Below are 23,489 nucleotides of genomic sequence, written 5' to 3' on the forward strand. Positions count from 1 at the left end.
AATAATACAAAATGATCTCATGTACCACAGGTTAAGCTATACGTTTTAACTTTTTCAAAGTTAGATGCTTGTAAAAGGGAAATTAAGAAGGGAAAATATCTCTTTATTTATATAAATGTGAAGAATTTTTAGGCAACTACATGACCAACTTTTAATCGGAAAAGAACAAAAGGATAGGTGTCTTCAAATACCAATAACACAAATGCTTTTGAACTGGCACGCCGTCAGAATGACTCGAGTGTAGCTTCTGTCAAAAGGACCTCTAAAATGGTGATGACACCTAAGAGTGCGAAACCCTTTCTGGACCCCAAAATCTCCCATTATTGGATGCCATAAACCAATATTGAATCTCACGTGCATTCAATTCCTCCTCTGGTTGTCCCCACCGAGACTCATTGATCTTTGGTCTCAACCCCAATGGCCATTGTCGTTACCCATGTCAGGAGATCTTCCTACTCCCCAAAAACAATTCAGATCCTCCACCATACACGAACTCTGAATTAAAAACTCAAATCGCCCTTTGCGGGTTTTCGACTCGAGACCTCCTTTGGTTTCAAGATGCCCTTTTCGAGTTTTCATCTTGAACCCTCATTTTTTCATTTTTTTCATTCATTTTTTGTTTTTTATTTTTCATTTTTTCATTTTCACTCATTTTTTCTTCTTTTTTTTTTTTTTCTTCAAGCAAAATACTTCTTAACTGCGTCAGAATTCATTGGATGAGGTAATTCAGACCCATCCATCTCAGTTAAGACCAGAGCTCCCCCAGAGAAAGCTTTCTTGACAACATAGGGTCCTTCCCACTTGGGCATCCATTTCCCTCGGAAATCTTTTTGAATGGGCAATATCCTCCTGAGCACCAAATCTCCTTCGTGGATTTCTCGAGGGCGAACTTTCTTATCATGTGCTCGTATCATCCGCTTCTGGTATATCTGACCGTGACAAATAGCCTTCAATCTCTTTTCTTCAATCAGATTCAATTGGTCATATCTGGCCTGTACCCATTCTGCCTCATTTAGCTTCACCTCTGATAAAACCCGGAGCGAGGGAATTTCCACTTCAATAGGGAGGACAGCTTCCATCCCATAAACTAGAGAAAACGGAGTTGCCCCAGTAGACGTCCGTACAGAAGTCCGATAGGCAAACAGAGCAAATGGCAACTTCTCATGCCAATCTTTATAAGTTTCAGTCATCTTCTCTATAAGCCTCTTAATATTCTTATTAGCCGCCTCCACTGCCCCATTCATCTTTGGGCGATAAACCGTGGAATTATGATGCTTTATTTTGAATTGCTCACATACAGATTTCATCATCTTGTTGTTTAAGTTCAATGCATTGTCAGAGATAATTCTCTCTGGTAAGCCATATCTGCAGATGATTTCTTTCTTCAAGAACCTACATATCGTTGACTGGGTAACACTTGCATAGGAAGCTGCTTCTACCCACTTGGTGAAGTAATCTATTGCTACCAGAATGAAGCGATGACCATTTGACGCTTTTGGAAAAATTTGCCCAATAACATCCATGCCCCACATAGAAAACGGCCATGGAGCTGTCATCACATGCAACGGATGAGGAGGGGTGTGTATTCTATCCCCATAAATCTGACACTTGTGACACTTTCGGGCATAATTGATGCAATCAGTTTCCATAGTTGACCAATAATACCCAAATCTCATAATCTGTCTGGCCATTACATGCCCATTAGCATGGGTGCCACATATTCCTTCATGTACTTCTTCAAGGATCATTTTCGCTTCTTTAGTGTCCACACACCTTAATAAGACCTGATCCATGCTTTTCTTATATAAGATCTCACCATTAAGCACATACCCTGCTGCCATTCTTCTAATGGTCCTTTTGTCATTCTCAGTTGCCTGTTCGGGGTAACTTTGATATCTTATATACTGGAGGATATCATAGTACCAAGGTCCTTCATCATCTTCTTCTTCAATGTTAAAGCAGTGGGCTGGATACTCATAAGCCTTCATCTCAATAGGCATCATATTTGAATGCTCGTTCATCTTAAAGGCCGCCGCCAAAGTAGCCAAGGCGTCCGCCATTTGATTTCTTCTCTGGGGAGGTAATTGAAAGTCACTTCTTCAAATTCTTCAATAAGTCCCAGAACTAATTTACGATATTCCACAAGTTTGGGATCTTTGGTTTCCCATTCACCTCTGAGCTGGTAAATTACCAAAGCTGAATCCCCATATACCCTCAGCATTTTTGCTTTGAGTTCAATAGCTGCTCTAAGACCCATAACACAAGCCTCATATTCAGCCATATTGTTTGTACAATCAAAATTGAGCCGACTGGTAAAAGGATAATGCTCTTCACTTGGTGAGACCAAGATTGCCCCAATCCCATGCCCCAAGGCGTTTGAAGCACCATCAAAGTTCATCTTCCAGTATTTACCGGTGAGCGCGACTGTTTCTTCCTCCGCGATAGCCATTAAATCCTCATCTGGAAAATCGAAGTTCAACTGTTCATATTCTTTTGAAGCCCTACTCGCAATGAATTCTGCTATGGCGCTCCCTTTAACTGCCTTCTGGCTTACATACTGGATATCAAATTCGGACAACAGGATTTGCCAACGGGCTAACCTTCCTGATAATGCAGGGACCCCCATTAGATACTTTAAAGGGTCCAGCTTAGATATGAGCCAGGTAGTATGATACAACATATATTGTCTAAGTCTTCTGGTAGCCCACACTAAAGCGCAACACAATTTTTCAATGGGTGAGTATCTGGCCTCACACTCCGTGAACTTCTTACTGAGATAGTAGATAGCCCTCTCCCTCTTCTCAGTTTGATCATGTTGCCCCAACACACATCCCATTGAATTGTCATAAACGGACAAGTACATAATTAAAGGCTTTCCTGGGATAGGTGGCGCTAGGATCGGAGTATTCGAAAGATATCTCTTTACTGCCTCAAAAGCCTCTCTGCAATCTTCACTCCATTCTCCCGAATCATTCTTACGAAGAAGGCGGAATATGGGATCACATCTTTCGGTCAGCTGCGAGATAAACCGAGCGATGTAATTTAATCTCCCCAAAAATCCTCGAACCTCTTTCTGTGTTTTTGGGGCTGGCAAATCTTGAATGGCTTTTACTTTGTCGGGATCTATTTCGATTCCCTTCCGGCTTACTACGAATCCCAACAGTTTTCCCGATGTCACCCCAAAAGTACACTTATTTGGGTTAAGTTTTAGTTGGCACTTCTTTAATCTTTGAAAGAGCTTCCTCAAATTCTCGACATGTTCCTCCTCCGTCTTGGCTTTGACAATCATATCATCGACATAGACTTCAATTTCTTTATGCATCATGTCATGAAACAACGTCACCATGGCCCTCTGATAGGTTGCCCCTGCATTCTTTAATCCAAACGGCATGACTTTATAGCAAAACGTCCCCCACATAGTGATAAACGTTGTTTTCTCCATATCTTCAGGGTACATTTTAATTTGATTATAGCCGGAGAAACCATCCATAAATGAGAATAAGGAATTTCCAGCAGTATTGTCCACTAACGTATCTATATGTGGCAAAGGAAAATTATCCTTTGGACTAGCTCTATTCAGATCTCTATAGTCGACACACATTCGTACTTTCCCATCCTTCTTTGGTACTGGGACAATATTTGCTACCCACTCAGGATATTTGGCCACAGTGAGAAACCCAGCGTCAAATTGTTTCTTCACTTCTTCTTTAATCTTGAGCAGCATCTCGGGTCTCATTCTTCTCAGTTTCTGTTGTACGGGCTTGCAATCAGGCTTTATTGGTAATTTATGGACAACCAATTCTGTATCCAGCCCTGGCATGTCCTCGTATGACCAAGCAAATACATCCTTGAACTCCTGAAGTAATTCTATCAAGCTTTGCCTCCCTTCAGTAGACAGGGTGGTACCAATCTTTATTTCCTTTCTATCCTCATCTGTACCCAGGTTCAAGATCTCTGTAAGCTCTTCGTGAGGCAGGATCTGCTCATCTTCCTGTTCCACCATCTTTAGTAATTCTGAGGGTGGTTCACATCCCTCATCCTCATCACAACCTTCGATTTCCCCTTGACATATGGGCATCTCGAAATCAATCTCCGGGTCAGAGTCATTAGCATTCGTATTATTGATACCTGAGTTCCTGAAAGGATAACGAAAAAGAAGATATATACATATATACATATATATACATATGGGAGAGTCTTTTCCCATATAAACAAATAGAAAGAAATAATATATGTGTATATTCAAACAAAAATGCATGAGGAAGTGTTTGCCATTCGGGAATTAACAAAACACATCTTTTATTGAAAGCAAGTAAAAACACACAACTTAACCCTTTACATCAAATCACCTACTGTCCCAGGGTATGAACAATAGGGAAGAGTTCCAGTGTATTACTCTGCAAAAGATTTGTAAACTACGGGCAATTCCTCCGCAGTCCAGTTGTTCAACACAAAGCCCAGTGGCGCAGGGTAAATGCCCATAGCTCTCATTTCTTTGAACTCCTCATCGGTTATGACATTAATGCCCAAGTCCTCCAAGGCATTCTCAACTATCCCTTTACTGCTTTCCAAAGTCCCTTGAAACATATATCCTCCTGATACGAAAATGCTGCTCAATGGCGGGAATGTCATGGGCTCCCAGCTTGGGTCCTCACCAGTCAATCTTGCCTTTCTCAATTCCTGAATCTTCTTGATGCTTCTCATTTTTTCTTTTAAAGTTGGCTGATACCCTAAACCGAACCTGTCTCTTTTAGTTACAGGGTAGATTGGGCCCACCAGTCCTTGCAACCGACGTCCAAACCCTTTGCCAGTTTTTGCTCCTCTTCCAAGAGTCAGCTTAAGCCCCATTTTGGTGCAGTTTGACAATCTAGGCTTCGGGATCTTCTTTCCTTCTGCCGCAAACATGGCATTGACGTATTCCAACGATCTGAAAGAACATTCAACAGCTTGCTCTTCCACTTCAACGTATGGAGCAGTAGTAGAAACCGAAGCAATAATGTCTTCCTCAGCATGAATGCATATAAGCCTCCCATCCATTGCAAATTTTATCCTTTGGTGCAACGTTGACGGAACCGCACCGGCCTGATGAATCCAGGGCCTTCCCAATAAACAGTTGTATGTAGGCATGATGTCCATCACAAGAAACTCCACTTCGTATATCGCCGGGCCAATAGTCAAAGGGATATCAATCTTGCCTAGAACTTCTCTCTTCGTTCCATCAAAAGCTCGAACCACACTTTGACAGCTTCTCATCAGGGTGCTGTCCACTGGCAATTTTTTCAGGGTCACCAAGGGCATCACATTTAACGCCGAACCGTTATCTATCAGTACTCTGGATAGAACATGCCCTTTGCACCTAACTGTGATGTGTAGGGCCTTATGATTGCCAATCATCCCAGAAGGGATCTCGTCCTCAGAAAAAGATAAAAAATTATCGGCCTGGATGTTGGCAACTAGTCGGTCCAGCTTTTCTGTGGGTATCTCCTTCGGGACAAATGTTTGGTTTAAAACTTTTAACAGGGCGTTGCGATGAGCCTCTGAACTCAGAAGAAGTGATAGGACAGAAATACGGGCAGGCAGCTTGTGCAATTGCTCAACAATACTGTATTCACTATGTTTCAGAAATTTTAAAAATTCCATCGCTTCATTCTCCGTTACTGGCTCATTGACGATGGGTTCATCTTCTCTTATCTGCACATCGATACTTTTTCCTTTCTCGACAGCAATCTTTTTCTCAGGTTCTTTGTGATAACATCTACCACTCCTGGTCATGTGTCCCACTTCATCTACCTCTTCCTGTTGCTTTGTCGCCTCTCCTATTTGACAAGTATATCTCCAGGGTACCTGTTTATTGTCTTTGTACAGGAACGGAGAGGGAGGTGTAATAATCACCTTTGGAGCTACCTTCTCAGCCACTCGATTCTTGGGAGTAATGACGAGGGGACAACTAGCACTATAGACCTCTTTGGATGATCCCTCAGAGGCGTAAACTTCCGCTTCTTCTTTCTCAGCCCCTTCTTTGAAGAACTCGATTTCCTTACTATCCATCATCTCTTGTACCAGCCCTAAGAAATCAGAACACTGTTGTATACTGTGTTTTGTGCAGTTATGGTAGTGGCACATCTCTTCGTTATTGAAATGTTCACGTGGCAGATTAGTCTTTAATAGTCCTACCTTGACCATTTGGCGCCACACCCAAGACATGGGTGACATCACCTCCCTAACATTTTTTACAGTCGTTTTTCCTTTCTCTTCAGCGACTGCATTAACCCCGGCTCCTGCATGGTTTGGCAATGGATTCTGGGCTATGTTTGGCTGTTCACTGTCACCGAAGTTGATGACGTTTCTTTTTCTCAGAGCTTGGACGACCTTTTTGAAAGCGGGACAATTTTCAATAGAATGTCCGGAAACCCCTGCATGGTATTCGCACTTAGCACTAGCATCATACCACTTGGGATACGGGGGTTGTATAGGGTCCACATGATAAGGTGAGACTACATGTCGATCATATAATTCGTGGAATAACTCCTTATAAGTCATGGGAATCGGATCAAATTGAGGCCTCTCTCTCCTTGGATCTCTTGCCCCCTGCCTATTGTCAATTTGGGGCGATGCTACCGTTCCCTGTGGTCGGGACACTGTGATATTATGGGAATCATACTGCCTTATTTTGTTGACTTCGTTTTCCTTCTTCCTCATCGGTTGTTTCTTGCTGGAATCTCCTCCCTCAAGCTTCCCGCTTTTGATCGCCATTTCAATCATTTCTCCCGCCATAACTATATCAGCAAAACTTCGAGAAGGATTACCAACAAAATGTGAGAAAAATGGAGCCTTCAAGGTATTAACAAAAAGTAGGTTCGTTTCTTCCTCTACCAACGGTGGGTGGACTTGTACTGCTATCTCTCTCCACCTCTGAGCATATTGTCTGAAATTTTCACTATGCTTCTTCTCCATTGCTTGCAGCACCATTCTGTTAGGCCTGACGTCCTTCACATGTTTATACTGGTCGAGAAAAGATTTGGCCAGGTCTTTCCATGTCCTGACATCAACTCTCCTTAGTTGATTATACCATCGCAATGCTGAGCCTACTAAGCTTTCCTGGAAACAGTGGATCAACAGCTGGTCGTCCCCTACGTAACCAGTCATTTTCCTGCAGAACATTGTGATATGGGCAGAAGGGCATTGGGTACCGTCGTATTTCTCGAAGTCAGGAGTTTTGAACTTGGGAGGTAGGACCAGATCAGGAACTAAACTCAGTTCCTTAGCGTCGAGACCATACAAGCTGGTATCTTCTTTCATAGCTTGTACTTCATTTGCTAGCTGCTTATATTGCTCCTGCAACAACTTGTTTTCGCTCTTCTTTGCTTCTTCATCAAGGTCCGGGACCTGGTGATATGGGCTTTCTTCGGGATGCGAACAAGATCCAGGTTGCGGATTTACTGCAATGCCGTCAGGATTTATGTGTACTTTGGTATGGACAGATGTTCCTTGGATATTCGGAGACTGTACCGGGGTAAACCCTGGGGGGTAAAGTGGTTCTTCACTTGTTTGCTCATGGGCCTTTCCGTGCTCTGGATTTCTCCCCCCCAGCATATTTGCCAACTTAGACAACATATCCTCTTGAGCCTTAAGCATCTCTTCTTGCATTTTCCTCAAATCATCTTGCAACTGCAATTGAGTTCTTTCTATTTGAGCAATCTTATCATCCATGGCCTTCCTTGTGTTATAGTGATGCTTGAAATTTCCCAGTATTCTGTAATGTATCCCTTATTGTTAATTTTAATGCTTTGAGGATGAATGCAAATTATGTGAAGTGCGATAAAAATGCAATACAAAACTTAAATTGCAAATAAAATGCAAATGCATGCAGAAAGACATTGATTCATAAGACGCTATCAGTCTTAGAACAACTTTCATTTAGGACAAAAGCATCATCTTTACAAGAAAAGTCCACTACAGAAATGGCCTAGCTCTCATGTTCAGCTCTACTATCTGACTGACAAGCCAATCGACCCTCTTTCCTACGCCTGATGCTGGATTGGCATAGCTCTGGATGACTTTTGCTTGGAGGTCCATCTCTCCCAACTGCCTCGCAACGCCGCTTAACTGATTCATGGTCTCTCGGATCACGTGATTCACGTTTGTCTTCCAGTCTCTAAAGTGATCGTTTGAGTTTTGCCATTGCAGTCTGGTGCCTTGGACGGTGCGCTCGAGACCAGCGATTTGTGTCTGGCAGCTTCGTAAGGCAGCCTCTAAATCATGAATCTTCTTTTGCAAAGCAACGTTCTCCTCGAGGCTAACCCTTTGATCCACTTGGCAACGCTGACTGTTTTCTGCAGATAAGGAACTTTCAAGCTGCATAACGTAGGCACTGTACTCTTCATTCTTTGCCTTGGCTCGAGCTAACTCTTCCTCATGCCTTGATTCCATTTCGTGCATCTCTTGATTGAGTACCTCTATCCGTTCGTTCTTTGCTCCGCACCTCTGTATCCAGAGGAATACTTCATCCTGTTTGCCTTGGAGCACATTCTCCCGATGTTGCCTTTCTAATTTTAACTCTTCTTTGCTTTGCCTCTTCTCAGTTTCGAGCTCGTCGATTCTTTGCTTTCGATCCTCAAGTTCAAGTTGCATGTTATTTGCCTTCATTCTGAGTTCTTCAATATTAGCATGCAATTCTTCTTCTCGCTTCTTGCTCAAGGTGTACCTTTGTCTTAACTCTTTAGCCTCTGTCCTTTCGCTCTTCAATGCCCTAACCCAGGACCTTCTCTCAGACTCAAGTTCTTGATTTCTTTTCTTCTCTGTCTCTACTTCTCTGACTCGGTGCTCTCTCTCGGCTCTGACGTCTCTAACTCGACGATCCCTCTCAGCCCGGAGCTCTAACCGCCACTGCTCTGAAGTTCTCCCGAGGCCAGCAATTGCCCGTGCTCGACTCATTTTTTGGTAATCGCTCTGTAAACTAGTGAGATTGGCCTCCACTTCATCCTTTCTCTTGCGCATAAGCTCAAACTGTGTATTATAGAACCCCCTATCGATGTCCAACATGAAATTCTTTTGTCTAAGGGCCTCACACTCTGCTTCCTTCCTGGCGATTTCCGCTTCGAATTCACTCTTTAGTATCTCCAACTTAGACGGTACGTATTTAAACTGTGCTTCCAAAGGAATTGTTTGGTCACGATCCGCCAACGGAAGGATATCATTCTTTCGCGCCGCCCTCCATGCCACGTAGTCTGGGGTCAGCATGACCTCAGCTGCTATGAAATCAGTTCTAAAGGTTGACTTCCACGCCTCTGACATTGCACGAGCAGTCTTCTTGTAGTGATCTCCACAGTACACAAATTCAGATGCCTTCAGACCGGATGTAGCTGGGATGAATTGGCGTGCCCCAAATTGCCTTAGTACCATCAGTGGCGCATAACCTACTCCACCCCATAACCCTAATAGGGTTACCCAATCGGAATCCCCGCATTTGTACAGCACATCCACAAAAGCTAACCAGGGGACGCGCCACACTATATCATGTTCCTGTAAATTTCTGAAGAGTGAAACCCAATCTTTCCTGGTGAGATGCTCTGGCCACTCTTTAGTGAGGAAATCTTTTAAGGGTGAATAGGCCGTAGAAAACCGTCGACTATACTCTCGGTCAATTTTCCAGAAGTGACTGCGTATCCAAACAGTAAGCAGCTGGACACACCCGGTGAAGCGGCTACTCTCAGCTCTTCTGCAACTGCTAAGTGCTCTGAATGTTTCAGCCAAAACCGTAGGAACAGGGTTTACCTTCCTTTCCAAACGCTCGAATAAATCGACCACTACGGCTTCCACGTGATAAAGAACTTTCGGGAAGATCATCAAACCATAAATTCCCAGGGCGAACATCTCCATGCTCTTCTCGATATCGCTATGCTTGACGATAAGCTCCTTGAGGCATGACCAAGGGAAGCAATCGGACTCTCCCTTCTTTTGGATCCGATCAGCAACCCACTTCTCTCCCATCCCAGTAATCCTTGCGAGCTTGCTCTTAAAGGATTGGGTCCTTGAGGCTTTTGAGTAGATACGGTCCAAGTGTATCGTCTCGAAATGAAACAAGGAGGTGTATTCTTCTAACGTGGGAGTCATGTCTTCCTTGTTGAAAGTGAAGCAGCTATATGCGGGATTCCAAAACTGGACGAGAGCTTTGATTAGGGGTTCGTTTACTTTCACATACAACAGAAGGGCGATGTCACCATACTTTTGCCAGAAAGAGTATTTCACCTCAGAATTCCAACTTTCCCAAATTTCGCGTAACTCTTGCAAATCGTTTTGCTTTAGACTGACCGGAGCAACCTCTGGTAGTACTGATATGTAATCCTCAGTCAAACTGTCGCCTTTCTTCCTCTGAGTTTCCTCGGACCACGACCTCACTTCTGCGTTATCCACTTCCTTGTTATGAAAGCTCTTGTCCATTTTATGACCGCCTTCTACTTTTATGACCACCTTGTGAATCAACACCTTTCTTCATGAATGATGATGCAATGCAGCAGTAATAAATAAAACACAAAACACAAACAAAAATAAAACTGTGTTAGTATATACAATGAATAGTCGAACAACATGGAGATAGAAAATATATACATCTTAAACCTTATTCACATGATATCTACCCAACATGATATCTACCCAATCATGCTTTAGTAGATCCTACCCGACATGATATTTACCCACATGTTTTGTTACTCATAAAAAAAATCCTAACCGCATGGTATCTAATTCACATGCATATTTGAAAAATAAACCTAACCACATGATCTCTAGTTCGCATACTTTTTGCCAAAAAAAATGAATTCGAGGGGAAAGTTAGAACGAGTTTCCCCTTTGTGTCTGCGGACAGAGATTAAACATAAGATGGGCAGAGTTTCAGTATTTCTAAAAGGGTCCTCGAATTGTCCTTTGCTGGTGCCCCCTTGGGCTTGCCAGACCCTCGATCCTCGCCCATTATAGGCTTAAAACGGATCAAGTTCAATTTCGAGAGGATACATTTCCCTATGTCCATGCGAGGAAACTCAATGTTTCACTCGTAAACATAAGGCATGTACCCCAGAGGTTACTAGCTAAAGCCCGTGCGGAGAAAGATAATTTTTCTCACGTAAGCGTAGCTTTCACCCCTACTTAACGGGACAGAGCACAATTAGAAGGCTCTAGATATCAAAATGGTTGTTGCGACTGTAAAGGAGAAACCCATAATCCTTTCCCTCGATCCAAGAAACACAACAAACTAAAGTGAAGGTCAAAAAACCTTAAACATGTAAATCACACGTTAGTACAACTATTTATTTGTTAATTAAAACGCAAATTAAAATGCAAACAACAATTTAAAACAAATCAGGGATCAAAAATCAAATTAAAGTGAACTTACAACTTTCGTTTGCAAAGACAATTAATTAATCGACTATAGGCCTGACTCTCTAAAGGTCCCCAGCGGAGTCGCCAAGCTGTCGAAACGATTTTTAACTGCGGGGGGAGCGATTTTGAAAAACCGCGTCATTTTTAATTATTCTCTTTTCAATTGAATTTTAATTAAAAACGATGCAATTTTAGAAAACCTCTCGTTTCGAAAAATTGGAAATTCCGTTACGGTAAAATAATAAGGTTCGAGGAGTCGCCACCAATCTTTGATTAGGGTGTGATTGGGCACCCAAAAACATTTTGTCATTTTAAATAAAAATTAATTAAAACGACAAGTAGAGGTCTGCGTTATCAAAATCTGAGTTCGGGAGTCGGTTACGTGTGGGGAAGGATTAGCACCCCCACAACGCCCTAAATTGGTACCTAGTCGATTAATTATTGTCTTTGCAACGAATTTCACAAGTTTGAGTTTAATTTGATTAATGATCCCTTTAGACGACAAACATGCAAATTTGCAACATTCAAAGCAAAAAAATAGATTTAATTTAAAATTACCAAGTCATTAGAAAGATAAAGAATATTCGATTATTTAAAAATATCGAGACCAGATCTTTAGTTCAGTTCTAACGACCTTTTCTCGAAAAGTTTAAATAGTCGAATATTTCCTTTTCTTTCGCTCCCAAATTTTACAATGATATATCCAAATTTAATTAGGCGTTACTGACGGGATACCATTTTAATTTAAAATCGTCAAAACAACTTTCCTGTAAGTTAAGGAAAGCCATTCTGATAATTTTAGATTAAAAGGGCATTACCCTTAATTCCGATTATGTGATTAGATCGAGTCATGCACATGAGGCTAAACATGCATAAAAGCTACACCTAAATATACGAACGCTAACAACATGCTCGGAATGTGATATCTCAATACAGATCCCATACACATTTAAAATATATATATATATATATATACACTCTATACATAGCTATACTTAATGAACAAAGATGGCCTAAACACAACCAACGAAACACAGCATAACAAATTATAAAATTTCAGAAAATAATTATATTTAAATTAAACTTTAATATCCTACTTATGAATAAAATACAAATTAAGGTAGAAATGCTAGCATTATACCGTACTGAATACTAAGAACTGAAATGAAACTATTCTCATTACAAGGGACTAAAAACAAAATAAAACAAAACACTCAGGACTAAAATGCAACATACAAAATGTGGATGTCGAATGTTTAAGACAACAAAGATTTAAACACAACAAAACATAGGGCTAAAATAAAAGAACTCGAAACAACAGGCCAGAAACATAAATAACACAAGATATGAATTAACAAACGAGATGGACTAAAATAAATGTCCTGAAATTTAAGAGTCAAATACATAAAACTGTGAAAAACTTTAAACAACATGGTTCGTACTAAAATGTAGCAAACATAAAGATTGAGAGCCCAATTTAAGATTTCCACAACATCAAAGCGGGGATTAAAACAAAACAGTTGAGAACTGCAGGGACCGCGACGTGGTTAAACCTCTCCTAGGCTCGGGTTCAAACGGCGTCGTTTTGGAAGCTGAACATATTAGGTGCCTTCGGTTTATTTTTAACCTAATTTTCATTTTCCCTTTAGTTTCATTTTAGCAAACTTATCCCCCCCCCCCCGCCGTTCTCAACTTCTCTCCCTCAAACTCTCTCCTAACCCTCGACGAAGCCCAAGACCTCCCTGGTATCTGCCGTAGCAACCGCCGTGGTTGCTACCTCCAAACGACCCCGACGAGAACCCCTTCAAGTACCAACCTAAACCGGCAACCTAAACCCAAACTAAACTTGAAAACCCAACCGGCTTCACCCTCTAGTAAACCTACAAAAACCACGGCCATCGCGACCTTTTTTCTTCCCCAAAGACTCCGATGAGAGCCACCATCCAACTACCCGGCCAACATATGACCAAATCTACACCGAACCTTCCAAATCCCTAAAGCTCGAGACCTAAAACGACATGCACGACTCCAAATGAACGGGAAGCAAAAGGTTTTACCTTATCGCAGACGGGGTGTGGATTTCTAGTGACGAAAGTTACTGGATCGAAAGGGTAAGTGTCTTGCCTTGGGTTTGTGTTCTATGGTTGCTGGTTGCTGGTATTTCGTTTTTTTTTTTGTGTTCTTTTTGGGTTGTATTCTCTGTTGTTTTTTTATGACTGAGGGATTGGTGTTTCCCTTTTTTTTGTTCCTCTCCCTTGCCGATCATCGAGAGCTCTCCCCTTCCTTTCCTTTATATTTCTAGTTTATAGATTTCTTTCCAGTTTTCTTCTTTTCTGTTTCTGTTCTCGTTTGGTGTGTTTGCAGGGCTCTGGAGCGAGCAAGTCACGGGCGCGAGCAGCCTGGGCACAGGCGATGGGGAACAGTCCGAGAGACTTCACGTGGGTAGCACCCGGTTGGTTCGTGCTGTCTTGGAGTTCCGAGTGCGTTAGGAGCCGTTGGATCACCTCCGATCTAACGGTGGAGGCTTCTGGGAGGATTGAGAGTCGTTGGATCATGAAGCCAGATCCAACGGTGGAGGCTCAGCTGCGCATGGAGATGGTGACAGGAAACCCTAACGGGTCTAGGGTATCCTCAAATGGGCTGCTACTTTGGGCTTGAGCCTGTTGTATTTTAATTATTTGGTTCGGCCAGTAACAAAAATGGCAATATTTAGGGCATATTTTATATATTTAATTATTCAATTATTTAACTATTTAATTACTTATCCGTATATATATATATATATATATATTAATAACTACATAATACCAAACTTATAATAATAACCGAAATTGCAATAAAAACAATAATAAAACCCGATTAAACACGAATAACACCCCGGACAAATTGAGCGTCTACAATTTTTAAATGCAAACGTTGTATTATGTAGATTTTATGTGTGAACTTTTAACATTTTTAGTTAGGCATGTATTAGTAACTTGAGTTTGAAAATTGCTATGATCTGTTCAGTTGTTATCACTTAATAGACAATCATCTTAATGTCTATCGCAACGCGGAAATTACTATCGCAATGCGAAATGAAAATCGCAACGAGAGAATCGCAATGCGAAATGAAAATCGCAACGCTAATTTCGCAATGCGAAATGAAAATCGCAACGAGGGAATCGCAATGCGAAATGAAAATCGCAACGCGAATTTAATTTCGCGTTGCGATTTTCATTTCGCATTGCGATAGTACTTTTTGCCTTCAACATAATGCAGATTGAAATCAACAAAATCAACCATTACATTTCAATCAATTAAACAAGCACAAATAAGAATTATGTTAACATCAATTAAACAAATCAACTTTTACAAATCACCTTTTACAAATCAATTAAACAATCAAAAAATAAGCAATAATTATTAGAGAAAATAACATTTCTACTATTAAATCAACTTTTGCAGCCATACATCATTTTCACGCAGCTCACTTCTAAGATTAACCTGCATAAACCAAACATTTGCTCAAACAACACTTTCTACACATCTAATACCTAAAAACAGCAAATTATTGAATTCTAGGTACTTAACCAAACATTTTCAAACCACAAGCCTATAAACATACCAATTGTTTATGGACATTTTTATAACGTGGATGCAGGTAGGCAGCGTCTCGTATATATCGATCTAGCCATATAATGTCAAAACCACAAGCCTACTGCAGCTCTATCTATATCGGTGGGAGGTAGATACTTTATACTTCCTGTGATCAAACGGTCCAACGCCAAGCATACGAGAGGACCACAATCCCCTCTGGGTCCTTTCGTTTGTTGTGGTGCGGTCTCGTCTCTGCTAACTGTAATATTGAGCTTCTTTGGCTTCTTGTTTCCAGAACGAGTTCAATAATTTATCGCATCCAAGAATTTAGCCAAATAAGAGCTCCATCCCTTAATAATATCTCTTAAATCAGCCAATGATATGTAATTTATCATGCTGTCATATACTATTGCCTTAAGGGATGGGATCTGAAGCTCGACGAGAAGCCAATGGTTACGTTCCAAAATAGGGATAAACACCTGCAATCATAAGTAATGATTCATTCATTTGCGCACTTATTTATGAATACCTTTAAACTCAATCTAAAATAAACACTAACCTTATCGACCTCCCACCATGCAGGATAAAGTTTAGCTTGTCCATTGCCCAACGCAAATTATTCATCTCGTTGATTCTTCAAGTGAACGGCGTTAAAAGACGTCGGCATAATTGTATATCGTGTATTTCTTTTATTTTCCTTAAGTTTCCTAATTATTAGAAGACGTGACACCCACGCATCGATATGCTGTTTTACAAAAAAAGACATATATTAGTAACTTACATAAATTTACAAAAAAATAATCAAATTAAAATATAAGAAAAATATAAGACTTACCCCTCCATCGAAATAGCCATTGTCTTCGACCCCTAATAATACGCCCCACCAAGACCGATCAAGCAACAAATAGATATCATCATTGAGCTTGCATATGTCAGTGAAACACCCCTGGCTTCGCTCATGTAGATAAAAATCAACTGCGGTCTTAGCCCAAAGGGTGTTATCCAGAATTGTGTCCGGTAGTTGTTTCCTCTCCACTTCAGATACCGGTAAGGTACTGGCCGGTAACTCATACGAGAGCCAACTTGAATCCATCATGTCCGGCACGTCAGAGGGTTTCTCAAGAATCCTACATATGACGCCATGTGAATCGGGCTCTTGAATGGTGGGAGGGACCTCTTCAACAATGACAGTGGCCTCTTGAACGGTGGGAGGGGACTCTCGAGGAATGATAGGGGCCTCTTCAACGATAGAAGTGGACTCTTGAGGGATGATAGTGGCCTCTTGAACGGTGGGAGGGGACTCTCGAGGAATGATAGGGGCCTCTTCAACGATAGGAGTGGACTCTTGAGGGATGACAGGCGAGTCGGGCTTCTTCTTGTGGTGTCTTCGCACTATTGGGGTATACGGAGACTTAATAGCACGTGCACGCCGTCTGATGCGTGAACTCTGTCGTGCAAGAAAAACCCGACGTAAAGCATCCACCTTATCGGTCCGCTAAATAATTAAATACAAATATCAGTAAATAAACAGACATGATATTTAAACAGTGAAAACAAAGACAAATATATTTCAAACTTTCAACCAAAAGACAAAACAAAGACAAATACTAACTTCACAGTGTTAAAGAATACACAGTTTAGCAGAATTGGCAGCAATCGAATAAATTTACTTCAACCAAAAGACAAAACAAAAAGACAAATACTAACTTCACAGTGTTAATAAATAGTTTAGCAGTATTGGCAGCAACCGAATAAATTTACTAAGCAATCTAAGTGAAATGGTTAATTTAAGTGAAATTACGAGTAAATTTATCATCAAGTTAAATATGAAAAATCTTAAACTTACCTCGTTGCGTAGAGTATGAACCTCATTCTGCAACGATACTACCATCTCACGTAGAGCGGCAACCTCACCACGTAAAGTAGACACCTCCACACGCCATGCACCATCGTTATCGAGTAGAGTACCGATCTCCTCATGCAAGGCATTGACCTCATCACGTAACTCCCTTGACTCATCCCGTGGAGGTGGAGAACAGGGAGATAGAAGTCGTGGCATCTTTGTCGGTCGCCTATCATGAGGTGATGGTGGAGAAGAGGCTCGATGATGTGACGGGATAGGTGATGGCTCTTGTTGTAGAGGTGTATAGTCGGGTCGATCAGGTGATGGCTCTGGGTGAGGTGATGGCTCTCGAAGTGGAGGAAGTGGAGGCTGCTCATCATTCGTGCCATCAAGAAAACGCTGACTAGCTTGCCACCAATCAGTGGCAAGCTCAGCCTCCGTGGGTGTCAGTCTAATTAATGGAATGTTGGCCTCCTAAAAATATAAAAACTCAAACAAAGTTAAACGTCTACTATTAATAACTTGTTTATATATGATAGTATTTGTGTTAACTTACATTATTTATTGTCGCATATGGTATTAAGTCTTCCCAATCCAACAGACGTTTCCTCTTCCAGGAAATAGCCCTGGGAATATCATTTGAAGTTTTTATTGCATATGTCTTCATGGCGGGAAAGGCCTCAAATATCCAAATCTACAAACAATATAATAACAAACATTAGTAATTGTTAAATAATTAATTATAATTTTGAAAACATTATATAGAAATTCTTACCTTAAAGGCCCAAACAAAGCCTGACAAAGTGTATTTCGACCCATCGTCCCGCAAACTTTTGCGGTCATCAAAGGCAGACGACAACTTAGTCCAGGTAGCTTTCCATATATACGAACCCCACGGAAACAGATTCCATGCATTTAGGTCCTCTACCAATAATATTAGCTCCTGAGGAATAGGTTGTCTGGCCTCTCTGCCTAAAAAGCCGGCATACAAAAGTAGTAGAAGGCATACTCGGACAACATCGACGTCATTCATCTGAGTAAAACCATCTTTCTTATTAAACAATTTCTTCATGTCGTCGACGTGTAAGTTCGGCTTCTCTATTGACTCATCAGGAAAAACCTTGGATAACCATGATGGGCGGGTGATATGACGAGTGTACCGGCCTACATCATCGTGTCCGAATCGTAGACCAGTGATTAAGCAGAACTCCTTCCGCCCAAAACAAGTATACGCCGGTGGAAAATGAAACCATATCTCTTCCTCACCACGTTGTATACTGTCGGGTAGATCGCTAGTCATGGTCTGAAGCCACAAATGGGTCAAATTAGCATCTCCACCCGGATGCTGTACTCTCAGCCATAGCCCGAAGCAGGTTTCTTCAAACAATTTTCTTTGTGCAGGTGAAAGCTTCGAAGCAATTGTAGTGGCTAGGCTAACTTTATTCCTTAATGTCAATGAAGCTGAAAAAAATTTCTACAAAAACAATAAACATACCAAGTTAGATATACCAAAAACTACACTGTCAAGATATACCAAAAACAATAAACATAAATAGTAGTTTATTCTTGAAACTAAAATTTGCAACACTGTTTTGTCTTTTGGTTGAAATGAAAATCGCAACGAGATAATGAGAATCGCAACGCGGAAATGACTATTGCAACGAGAGAATCGCAACGCGAAATGACTATTGCGACGAGAGAATCGCAACGCGAAATGAAAATCGCAACGCGAAATGAAAATCGCAATGCGATTTTGGTTTCGCGTGCGATTTTTATTTCGCGTTGCGATAGTTATTTCCGCGTTGCGATTTTCATTCTCGAAACTATTCTTCTTCTGTATTACTTCAACCAAAAGACAAAACAAAGACAAATACTAACTTCACATGCTAAACAGTTTAGCAGTATTGGCAGCAATCGAATGAATTTAATAAGAAATCTAAGTGAAATGGTTAATCTATTATTGAAATTACCAGTAAACTTATCATCAATCTCAATATGAAAAACCTAAAATAATGCAAAAATTTCAAAATAAAAATAAAAAAAACTAACCCTCGGAGGTTGATTTTCCATTTCTGAATGATTGTGAGGGATTTTTGACTATGAATGGTTGTGAGGGATTTCGCCGGCGATGGGGACGGAAATCTTCAGAGATGGGGATGGATTTCGCCGTAGAGAGTGAGAGATGGAGATGGGACTGAGTGTTGTGATTTTGGGTTTGAGGTTATGAGTTGCGATTACTGTGGACGGTTCAGTTTCCGATTTATTAAGAAAAAAATTCGTGTTTGGAATTTGAAAAAAAAATACGCGTTAATACGAATGGCGCTATGTAAATCGCGTTGCGAAAGTCAGAATCGCGTTGCGAAAGTCAGTATCTCGTTGCGATTTTGTATTATCGCATTGCGATAGTAAGTATCGCATTGCGATAGTCAGTATCGCATTGCGATTTTCCCAATTCGTGTTACAATTTTACTTATTCGCATTGCGAATTGGGAAAATCGCAACGACACTGTAGACCATCGCAACGCGATTTCCAACTATCGCAACGCGAATTTGCGATAATGGAGACCGCGTTGCGAATTAGCGATCGCATTGCGATTTTGTTGGTCATTTTGGCAAATCCGGAAAAAGTTGGTTAAAATCGTATATTATAAGGCATTTTTGGTCACTGAGGCGATTTTCTCTTCATGTAATTACTGCAAGAGTGTTTAAAGTAGCATAGAAGATATAGCTTAAAATACATGAGTCGACGGAATGAGACGAATATCCATAATACACCAAACGCTACATAATGCACCAAAGTATCACAACACACCTAAGTGTTACAGAATGCACTGAAGGTCATAATATAGCTGTTATATTTTATGACATGTCTACTATATCCTAATGCTCTTACAAAATTACTTGGACAATTTATATCACAATATATACATATATCAGTCCACATAATACATAATGCACCAAAATCTACATAATGCACAAAAGTATCACAATACACCTAAGTGTTACAGAATGCACTGAAGCTTCATAATATAGTTGTTATACTCTATGACATGTCTACTATATCCTAATGCTCTTACAAATTACTTGGACAATTTATATCACAATATATATATATATCAATCCACATAATACATAATGTCACAATAACATTAGCATTCTTACCTTATTCGGATAAGGATTACAGATGTGATATGACTTACCACAAGCCTCACAAGTCATCATGTAATATATGATATATTATAACATTCTTAAATGCATTATAACACATGCTCTCAACCCAATTATCTTTGTAGTACCTTAATTTTTCCCGGGTTAACAGCCTAACCAGTAACTAAATTAGACGTTCCAGAAGAGTCGAGAAGCCCTAGAACGGTCCCAAGAACATGCTCCTCCACGCCAGCTGTGGCAAATTCCAGAAGCTCCTCCTCATGCCTCCAGCCAGCTGTGCATAACTGAAAAGATTCCCTCGAGCCCTCATCATGTGGATTGCATGCACAACAAAAAGAAACAGAAATAAAATGAGCTGGAATTGGTTTTTAGATTTAGAGATTATTTTGTAACAAAGAGGGGTTATAAAAACCCAAATAATGGATTGTAACGAGGCTTCGATTCCCCTTTTTTTTATTCAATAGAAGCAGTGTAAAGGGTTCTTCCCCCATAATCAAGAAAATCCATTAAACAGAGGACTTCCCCCTTCGTTTTTATACAGAGAGCAATACAAATAGATCTCTTTCTCCCCCATTTTTCTGACCATTCGAACCAAGCAAGGCAACAAAGCTTTTGAAGGTTTTTCTCTTCATTTTCTTAGTTTGTGTAGACACTAATTTTTTCTATTTTAATTTTTTTTATTATATTATTATTATTATATTATTATTATTATATTATTATTATTATTATTAATTACAAGGCCCAAAACCCGGAGCCCGTTTTTAATGCCAGGTCAACCAGAACCGACCCAACAAACCCAAAACCCAATTAGGGTTTTCACATATACAACTAAGGTTTCAAACCCACTTCTGCATCGCAGCTGGGAAGCTTCCAGCTGCCTCTGCCACGCCACTGTCGACGCTCCCACTTCTAGATGTCTCAGCCCGCCGCTGCCATGATGCCATGCCGCGCCGAAGACTCCAGAATCACCAGCTACCCTTCCAGGTTAAATCCCTAAAGGTGAGTCACCACTATAGTTTGGTGACTCACCAAATATCTTCTCTTTACCCGGTCTGAAGCCATCACCGGTAGTGGCTATAAAAGCCACCGATCCTGCTAAAAAGGAGGACATCAACAACGAACCACCAAGAACTATTCGAACCAATATACACAAAAACGAGAGAAATAGAAAGAGGAAAAAGAGACTTACCAAGAAGACTACGTGATCGTCGGAGCCACCATACACCGCCGTAAAATCGAAAGGTCGAAGGTAAAGAAAGTTAGATCTACTTCGATTTAAAGGGTTTTAGTCTAAAATAAGTTTGGATTCGGGTTTAGGAAAATAAAAGCTTTTATTTGGGAAAATTTTGTAAAGCCCGACCACTGTGGGTGGTGGCTGGCGAGGACTGTCGGCGCCGGAGCAAGGCGGCCGGCCGATGATCGGGATCCCTCCGGATGCAGGCTTTTAGAGAGAGGGAGAGATTTATTTCATCTCTCTTTTCTGGAGAAAGAATGAAAAATGAAGAAATGAAAATGGCCCTTAGGGTCGGCTGGTTAAAGGGTATTTATACCCAGTATGAAACGACGCCGTTTCAGTGGGGGGTATATCTGTAATTTCTCTCAAGGGAAAACCCCGTCCGCAGTCCATAAAAGTTTGTAAACTTTCATTTTGGTCATTGAAAGCAATTTCTAATCCTTTTAATTTGGTCTTTTAAATTTTGTGTTATTATAATTTAGTCACTATATACATGTTTATATATTGAGGATAAATATTAGATTTAATCCCTTAAATTTTAATAATTTATATTTTAATTCGAATATTATTTAAAGATAAATTACACTGTTAATATTTAAATAAATTAAATTTTAAATGAAATTTAAAGTTTTTTTTTACAAGTTTAAAAATTAAAAGTGAAGAGTACAGGGAAAAGGTGAGTTATTCAAATGTATTCTTGGTGGGAGACCGTGTTTCGCAAATGGCAGCTTTCAATTTAAATAATTCAAACTGAAAAGTTACGGCAACATGTGTCTACAGTGCATCGGAAAAGCAAAGGCACATATTTCTATTTAATACTTTTTATATTTTAATAAAATATGTCTAAAAAATATTTTAAAAATTATTAAATAAAACACTGTTCTTTTTAACACATAAGATAAAAGTAGTGTCACTTCAATTATATATTTTAAAACGTAAGAACATTTATTGTTCCTAGATTTTATATTTTTTATTTATGGCCATAAGTTTTATTACTTTTCAATTTAATCCTATAATTTTAATTTTCTTGTTTAAATTATTTTATTACCCTTTATGTTGCAATAATTAAATAAAGGTATTTATTATTATTTTATTTCATATGAATATATTTAATAATAGTATTTACTTATTTCAATATTAAGAAAGGGCAGTCTTAACCTAACTAGATGTCATTTTCTGATATTTTTAAATAAATAAATATCATATTTTTATAAATTATATATATTAATCTATTGTTTTAGAAAAATGTTTTAATATTTATTTATTTTTAATATTAAGAAAAGGACAGTCATAAAGTAACTAGATGTCCTATTCTGGTATTTTAAAAAATAAATAAATATCTTATTTATAAAATATAAAAATTAATATATTTTCTTAAAGTTATACTAATAAATTTGAAATAATTGGATTATAAATTAAATATATTGTTGAATTCTTAAATTTCCAATAATAGAGACAATTTATAATTAATGAGTACTAATTTTGGGCGTTATATGGGTGCTAATCATTCCCTAAATGTAATCGACCACGAATCTTTTTTTACTAAAATCTTTGGTTATACGCAAATCCGTTTTATCTTTTAAATTATGTTTTATTCAAAAAATATTTTAAAAGATTATTTTTAAGTATTTGACCTACCTAACCCAAAAAAAGGTCAATGGTGACTCCCAAAACATTTTAAATAACAATTATTTATTTCTTCACATTATTTTTCCCGCCAAGTAAAAATTCGTGCCCGGACGAAAACCGGTTATGACAACTTGGTGACTCTGCTAGGGATCTGGTCAAGCTTTGAAATTAATTATAAATTGTCTCTATAAATTAGAAATTAAAAATTCATATATTTAATTTATAATTCTTTCCTTTCAAAATTTTTATATATACTTATTATTTTCATAATATTTATATATAATATTTTTTATTAATGTTTTTATTTTATTTTTAGATATTAAATTTCATTTGTTTGTCAAATGTTTGAATATTTCTCCTCACACACAATACGTGCATTGCATAACATAAGCTTTATAATCAAACTTGTCTCTTTTAAGTGGGAGTGAAAGCGATGTCTTCGTGAGAATTTATTCTCCGTGTTAGACCTAGCAAGTAGCTTTCAGGGTTTATATTCTCTATGTCTTCGTGAGAATTTATTCTCCGTGTCAGGCATAGGGAAATGTGTCCCCTCGAATTGAACTCGATCCACTTTAGTCTATGATGGACTAGGATTGAGGGTTTGGTAGCCTAAGGGGGCACCAACAAGGACGGTTCGGGTACCTTTATTCTTAGAACTAA

The 23,489-nt window shown here is 39.5% G+C and overlaps 1 protein-coding gene across 1 annotated transcript; it reads right to left on the reverse strand.

Moving 5' to 3' along the window:
• Window positions 1–677: 677 nt before the first annotated feature.
• LOC120199167 lies at window positions 678–7,314 on the reverse strand (the record flags this gene model as incomplete). The annotated part of the gene is given in 4 exon segments (XM_039200349.1): window positions 678–2,068; window positions 2,071–4,036; window positions 4,960–5,631; window positions 6,706–7,314. Coding segments are annotated over 4 exon segments (4,638 nt in total), but the record flags the coding sequence as incomplete, so codon positions are not given.
• Between the last annotated feature and the right edge of the window lie 16,175 nt (window positions 7,315–23,489).

The sequence above is a fragment of the Hibiscus syriacus genome, unplaced genomic scaffold, assembly GCF_006381635.1.
Source record: "Hibiscus syriacus cultivar Baekdansim isolate YM2019G1 unplaced genomic scaffold, ASM638163v2 tig00005377_pilon, whole genome shotgun sequence".
In the NCBI taxonomy this organism is placed as follows: domain Eukaryota; kingdom Viridiplantae; phylum Streptophyta; class Magnoliopsida; order Malvales; family Malvaceae; genus Hibiscus; species Hibiscus syriacus.